Source organism: Gossypium arboreum, chromosome 2 (genome assembly GCF_025698485.1).
Source record: "Gossypium arboreum isolate Shixiya-1 chromosome 2, ASM2569848v2, whole genome shotgun sequence".
Lineage (NCBI taxonomy): Eukaryota > Viridiplantae > Streptophyta > Magnoliopsida > Malvales > Malvaceae > Gossypium > Gossypium arboreum.
The window spans coordinates 34,370,904-34,378,779 of record NC_069071.1 but is presented as its reverse complement, the minus strand read 5'-3'; the positions used below and the strand labels follow the sequence as shown (position 1 = coordinate 34,378,779).

The 7,876-nt window shown below is 33.2% G+C and overlaps 1 protein-coding gene across 1 annotated transcript; it reads right to left on the bottom strand.

The window, feature by feature from the left end:
- Positions 1-909: 909 nt before the first annotated feature.
- LOC108486502 (pentatricopeptide repeat-containing protein At1g71210, mitochondrial-like) lies at positions 910-6,699 on the bottom strand. Its single transcript, XM_017790589.2, has 2 exons — positions 3,584-6,699; positions 910-1,241 (listed from the first exon to the last, which is right to left on the bottom strand). The coding sequence occupies exon 1, from the start codon at positions 6,243-6,245 to the stop codon at positions 3,600-3,602; it is 2,646 nt and encodes an 881-aa protein (XP_017646078.1). The 5' UTR covers positions 6,246-6,699; the 3' UTR covers positions 910-1,241; positions 3,584-3,599.
- Between the last annotated feature and the right edge of the window lie 1,177 nt (positions 6,700-7,876).

The window sequence follows — 7,876 nt, the reverse complement described above, 5'->3', positions numbered from 1 at the left end:
TTTTATATTATTTATATTATTAAATTGTTTAGTCATATTGAACATTTATATTAAAATTAAATTATTAATTATGCCATTAAATATTCATGTTAAAATTTTATATTGGTATTCACATTTTATCTTTAAAATAACTTTTATTAAAAAATCATATTTTTACATTTAATATATTTTTAATTCCAAAATACATAGTGACAAGAATCTAAAGATAATTGAAAAACTAAGCAAGCAAATAAGCTAACCCGTATATAAAAGATTAATAAATAAATTATAAGGTGATGAAAGTTAATAAAAATTTTGATTAAGGTGGATAAATTTTATTATGATGGGTAACAGTAATTACAAGGACCCAAAATTATTTTTTAAAATTTAACTCGAATAAATAAATTCGATTCGATTCGATTCGAATTCCATCTCACTCGACTCGATTCGAGAAAATTTCAAATCAAATTAGGATGATAAAATATGATTCGTCAACTCGATTAACTCGAAATTTTTTCATTCGATTCGATTCGATCAAACGCTCACCCCTAAAATCATCCATAAATCTTCTTACAATTTTCTCGATATTCAAACATAAAATTATGCCATGTGTCACATCAAAATAACTAATAAGATGATTTAATTTTTTTTTTCGTATAAAATGGCATTATATTTTAATCATACTATTTCAATTTTTTAAAATTTTAATTTCAATTTTTAATCATACTATTTTAATTTAGTATTTCATTTACATTAGTTAAAAAAAAAACCTTAAAATCATATATTCAATTAATTAAATATTGCAACAGTATACATTCTTTTAAAAAACATTTTAACATTTTTTTAATTTCATGCTTAAATAGTTTTTACAAATCAGTATGTTTTAAACTTAAAACATCAAGAATTATTGTATAGAAAAGATATTAGGAATTTTAAAAGTAAAATTGTAAATTCTAATATTAAAAGATGTTGATTGGTGTGTATACTCCCCCTTCAAACAAGAAGATATCATATCGTTTCGCAGCGGTGGCAGAACCATAACATCACACTTAAACTTCCTAATGTCCACTATTATTAGAAATAGAGGACATAAATAAATTGAAGCTGGACTCTCCAAAATCAATGTATATATAAACATGCATACAATATGTTATCCTTACCTGAAAATTTTGTTTCGGATATTAATTTGATGAGAGACGACCACTTTTTCTCTACGCCTTTGGTTTAGGCTTCTGGTTAGAAGCTACGTGTCATAGAATAATCTGTGAATGATTGAGAGGGAGAATGGTAAAACAATTTTTGAATAAACAAACTCAACTTTATATAATATTATTTGCATTCAATTTCAATTAGAATGTAACAAAAAAAAAAATCAATTAGAATGTAAGTCTATACTCATGGACTTTATTTCTTAAAAATAACAGAGGTAACAAATCAACCACCCATACCCTTTCTATCACCCAAGCCTAAGTATCAAATTCAACCTGTTCCTTATCATAAGATCATCTATACAGCTAAAGCTTAAGAAATTAAGATATACTTACATATTAGCAAATAAAAGAATAGTCAAATAAACCAAAGAGTTGATCTCTATTTTGAACTGAAATCTCAGAAGTTTAGTTGTCTAGACTAAAACCCTCAAAACTAATTTACTAACTAAATGTTTCTATTTTATTTGCTATATAAATTGTAATAAAGAAACGCGGCTTTTTCCTCAAAATGACCTAATTTTTTTTATTATTTATAAAAATAACTTATTTTTTTCAATTAAGTTCGTAAATTACCTGAAATAACTAGTGAATATGCGTGGCGCCAATAAACCTTGCCACGGCAACCAATGATTGGCCAGTAAAATAAAATAATTTCTTTTCTGGGGATGGTACCAATGTATTTAGCGTCACCCGTTATTTTATATATGGGAAAAAAAAAATTAGAGGTGCCAATTAGATTGGCGTCACTAGTCCTCAGCCTTTGCTTCTCTGTCTTCCTCTATTTTTACTACCTTATATCTCTTCCGCCATTACCCTTGATTTGAAAAAGCTAATGAAAAATGAAAAGAACAGAGGAAGAGAAGAAGGCAAGGCAAAATAGAGGAGAGGAAATGTTTTCCAGAAAAGTTGTAGGGAGGAAGAGTTTTCCAGAAAAAAAAATCTCTTTTTGATTTAGAAAGGGAAAGGTCTCGAAGGAAAATGAAAAATGAGAGGTAGAACTTTCCAAAAACATGAAAGAAAACACTTTATTTCCCGAGGCACCTTTTATGGAAAATAGAGGGATTAATTAAATAAAAAATATATTTTTTTATGGAAAATTATGTTTGCATGCTAAGACGTTTTATTTTCCCAGGCACTTTTAATTAATCCTAAAAAATAAAATGTTCCAGCATGCACTTTAATTAATCCTAAAAAAATAAAATGTTTCAGCATGCAAACATAATTTTCCATAAAAAATATCTTTTCTATTTAATTAATCCATTTCCTTCTCTCATTTGTCTTACCTTCTTCTCTTCCTCTCTTGTTTTCATTTTTCATTAGTTTTTTCAAATCAAGGCTAACTACAAAGATAAAGATATAAGGCAGTAAAATGGAGAAAATCGGAGAAGCAAAGGTTGAGAACCGATGACGCCAATCTAATTGACACCACCAAAAAACTGACATACGAGCATTTATATGGGTGACACCAAATACATTGGCACCACCCAAAAAAATTGTTTTTTAGTCTACCGACCAATCATTGGCTGACGTGGCAAGGTGGTGACACCAATGATATTGGCACCACCCATTTTCACTGTTCATTTCAGGTCATGTATGTTCTTTATTGAAAAAGTGAATCATTTTTGTAAATAATGAAAAAAATTGGGTCATTTTGGTAAAAAATCCAAATGCACATATTATACACAAATTCAAGTAAAATTCACTATGTCTACATATTTCAAAGGGTATACCAAGGCAAATTTCTAATTTACAAATACCTATAGCCTATAGGTATTTCAAATTCATAAATAAATTGGACCCCGATAAGTCAATGAATTTGGAAACAACAATGAAAGTGATATTTACATGTTTTTATTACATGATTTATACAAAATTTGAGATCAAAACTCCTAAATTCAAGTTACCAAATGCAATCTAGTTGTTTTTCAAACTAAAATGTTACAAGTAGGAAGTGCATGGTAGTAATAACTCCCAAACAGAAATCCAATAATATAGTAGAATATGAAATGAAAATCAAAACAAAACAAAAGGTAGAACTTGAACAGAGTCCAGTGTTGGACACATGTTTAAGTCTACATACAGTAATAAACAATACAATAATATAGGACACAACGTACAGCCAACTAACCATATCATTTTAATTTTTTGCATCTCTTTAGGAAAACTCAATTATAAATAGTAGCAAAGCAAAGTTCTGAGTAGTGACATTAGAAATTATATTTCATTCTTTTTCATGCAATGAGCAACACCACAATGAAAAATAAGGTTTGATAAAAATATTTAGAGCACATATTCCACATGATCAATCAAATAAAGGTCTCGAACACATTCATTTCTCTACAACGTTAAAAAAAAGGTCTAAATTTTAGAAATTTCTCGCTAATATTAAATACCTGGCTTGTGGCTTTATCAGATTAACAGTTTGGTACGCTCTGTTAGATCAAAACCTTTCTCAAACATCTCCTCCAACCATCTCTGAGCTTCAGCTCTCCTACCCTTTTTGAGAAGACAATGTATTATGATGTCATACGTCCATCGATTTGGCTCATACCCTTTCTCGCATATCCAGTCATACAACTCAAAAGCAAGGTCCACTTTGCTTTCACTCAGTTTCCTCAATAGTGTATTGTATGTGTAGACGTCAACTGGAAAACATTTTGCAATTATTTCTTCAAAGCTCTTGATATCTTGGTTTGCTTCCATGCAACCAGAAAATATTCCAATTAGTTGTCCAAGCAACGAAATATCTGATGTCTCATCTTGCCCTTCTCTAAATTGAACCCAAGCCTTATACAACTTTTTAGTCTTTAAGGAGTGTGACAGAAGTACATTACCAATAAAAGATGTAATATAGCCCCTAGTTTGCTCCAGCTCATTAACAAGACTTACAGCCAAACTGTAACTTTCCTTCCAGCACAACAACTGTATAAGATGCTCATAGCATTCCATGCCCGGAAAAACATTATTATTCCTCATTTCTCTCATGAAATTCAAAGCGTAATCTACCTTGTCTGCTTTGCAAAGACCAACGACGATGGAACTATATAATTTTCTCCCTATTTGTCTTCTCCGGCGTACATCATTAAAGAAGTTTAAAGCATCAGAAATTCTATCATTCTTTAGGTAACTATGCAACATAAAGATGTCAGATCTTAAGGAAGGTTTAATCCCACTTCTTAGCATCATCTCAAACACTTCTCTTGCTAATTCAGGCTTTTTGGCATGACCAGCTCCAGCAATGAAGAAGTTAAAGATATGAGAGCTTGGTTCAAAATGAGACAACTGCATCTCTAGCAATTTGAAAAACTGGTTTTCCAGGCTTTGCATATCGCACAGGCAACAGATAACATATCTAAACAATTTTCTGATTGGTTTATGACCCTTCTCCTGCATTTCAAGTAGAAGTGCTGCAGCAATATCTCCCCTATTTGACTTGCAAAAACCATGAATCAAGTGAAAGTAAGTTTTACTTGACATGTCTTTATTTATTCTACTAATTTCACCGTGTAATAAATAGGCATCTTCAACCCTATTTGCTTTACACAAAGCTACAATAAATGAGTCACAGACATCATAGCAGGGCCTAAATTTCTGCTCTAGGGACGAAACTACCACCTCCTTTATTCTGTCAAATTTTTCCTCTCTGCACAAAGCACCGGCAAGAATACTGAAGGTCTTTTTACTAGGGAAGTAACCTTCACGAACTGAATTTCTTAACACACAATAAGCTTCATCAATAACTCCATTCCAACATAAGTTACTGATAAAATCACTATACGTCATTCTATTAAGAGAGAGTCCAAACTCTGACCTGGAGTTATACAACTCAATGGCAACATCCACCATCCCAGCCTTGCAAAAGAAACACAAAACAGCATTCATGGTGACCTTATCAGGGGAAATTCCATCATTCTCCATTTCAATTAACAAATCAAAAACATCATTCAGCCGGTACTCTCTTAACAGTCTCAATACCAAGACATTGTACTGAAATAGGCGCGGAACATTCCTACTGAATAATTTCTTCCTATTGATAAAGTTCAAGTACCAGTTTAACTTCCCACGTTGCACAACATTCTGAAGCCAGATCCCATAAGCTTGTTCCATAGGCACATTAAGCTCCGTAAACTCCTCCAACAAGGTGGCGGCATGTTGGAACCTGTTGCCCTTGCAAAGCGCACTCACAATAATACTCACGGCATGCCCATCAACGGGCTTCCTGCTCTCCGCCAAACCGCGCAAATAGGCCTCCGCCTCCTCCAACTTGCTCTGCTTGCACCAGCACTTGACCAGGATGCAGTGGGTGATGCCGTTGTCAAAACCCCTCAATGAAATCTGCTTAGCTATCATGTCAACGGCGTCAAAGCAACTCTCGTCTACAAGAGCATTCAAAAGCACGTGGTAGGCAAAGGTATCCAAGTCAAGACCCTGGAATCGCATTCTACCGAACATCTGGAGTGCCATCGCCGGTTTCCCTGCAAGGGCATAACCCAAAACTAATGTGTCGTGGAATCTGACCCTGTAACTGCACCTATGCTTCATAAAATCCTGCAAGAACTCAAGCATCAAGGGCACTAGCTTCGCTTTCGAGAGAATCTTGAAGATGGCATGGAAGGTGGCTCGGGTGTGGTGGAATCCCGGCTGGCGGCCCGCCCAGTCGAAGAACTTGAGGCATGAGAGAACGTCTTTGGAGGAGGAGCGGCCGTAGGAGAGGACCTGGAGGACAAAGGTCTCGGAGAGAGGGAGATTAAGGTGGGAGAGAGCAAGGTCAGCGGCATGCCTCGAAGATTCATCGTCCCGGGCGGCTTGGTCTTGGGAGATTAGGATGCTGAAGATGCGGTCAAGAAGAGATGTGTTTGGGGCCTTGAACCAGTCTTTCAAAGAGGCGACCACGTCCTTGGCGCTTAGATTAAGGTGATGAACTGATGGGGAATCGATGGCAGATGGTGAGATAAATAAACAAGAGTAGGAACATGAATTACCATTACGATTTTTCAACAGGATAAATGGACTGGATTTGGCTACATGTTTAATTGAACTTAAAAGCTTGATCATATCTTTTTATTTCGCAGGAATTGGATTCGTCTCTTTCAAACGCACACCTTCACTAGCTTTTTCAACAACTCCAATCCCCCGACCCCAAACCTCCAACCGCTGCCAATGGCGTCAGTTCTGTTAAAACCTAGAGCCCGGAAACACACGTGAACCTCATAGGCCTTGCTTAGTAATGGGCTCATATTTGGCACCTCAATTATATCAAACTCGTTCTTTTTTAAAACAAAATTCCATTTCTCAAAGATAAGAAAGTTGTTGACACTTAAATCAAATACCAATGAATAGAAGGAATACTAAAACTGGAGCCAGCAGGATTATCTAATATACTCGTTTCTTAGAACTTCAAATTTATTGGTATTGCTTGAAGAAGCATCAAAATCTAAAATAGCAGAAAGATCTAAAGGAACAACATTCCAAATGTAACAATTTGCTTAAAATTAAGATTACCTATATACAAAGCTCGACGGATTTAAAGGAATGACAAATGCTGGAAAAAATATTTCAACAATAAGCAATCGTAAATCAATGTGTCAAACTCATAAATGTATGTAGTAAGTAAAACCACGTGACCTCCATGCAAATCTCATTCAATTAAGACTTTATCAAAGTTCAAAGATTTCAAATATGATAAAGCTATTAAGGTAGGAATATAATTGATAATCCCATTTACAAAGCTGTCATATTTGTTACATTTTAACCAATCAACGTTGGCTTTACTCAGTTCATATGTAATAATTCAATTTTCGTTGATATCGAAAAGTTTAATTTTAAGGTTGAATTACTTGAATTGAGTTAGTAAAAAATTTTAATAGAGTAATTACAAGTCGTATCTGAACTTAAAAATTAGAATTTTTAAGAAATTAATTAGATAAGTTGTTAAAATATAGTACAAGACTAAATTACAAGGTGGCTAAATTAGAGAATATTTTAGGGAGATTAAACCAAAGACCTAAATACTAATAAACCATCCTTAAGGTTAGTGGCTTGTGTTGATCGTTTCCATTCATGTCCATTAACCATTCTTTAACACAGTAATAGCCATTAGATTAATATTATATATATATATATATGATAATGGGAGAGAGAAGGAAATATCATCGTTCATCGACATCCTTTCTGAACCGTACAAAGAACGAAAGAAATGAAAATTCCTTTGGTTTACTTTCCATGGCCGTCTACTAATTATCAAGGCGAGAAGATTAATTCTTTATAATTTTGGTTAAATTCTCAACATATGATGGTAGATATTTATGACTCAGTATAAATTGATAATTACTGAAGTTTATGTGATGAATACGGAATTTGAAAATTAGAATTATTAAGCAAATGTCTAGATAAATTAATAATCAGTATAAAAAGAGGGTTAAACTGCAAAGAGGATAGAACTTGAAAAATTAGGTGTGTATTTTAACGAGTCCTTAACTGATATTAGTCCATTGTTAAAACATGGTTAGTGAATGCTTATGATCTCATCCATTCAATTCCATTAACATTTCTTAAGATAATCTCAATCATTAGATAATTATTAATTAAGTTAAATTTAGTTATATTAAAAGAAGATTTCATGAAAGAAGAAAACCATCTTTATCATTTCTTTTACAATGAAAAGAAGTTCCATGCTCTCATCCCCT

Coding starts and splice junctions, on each gene's coding strand:
- LOC108486502 (XM_017790589.2), bottom strand. CDS start 6,245: ATGATCAAGCTTTTAAGTTCAATTAAACATGTAGCCAAATCCAGTCCA.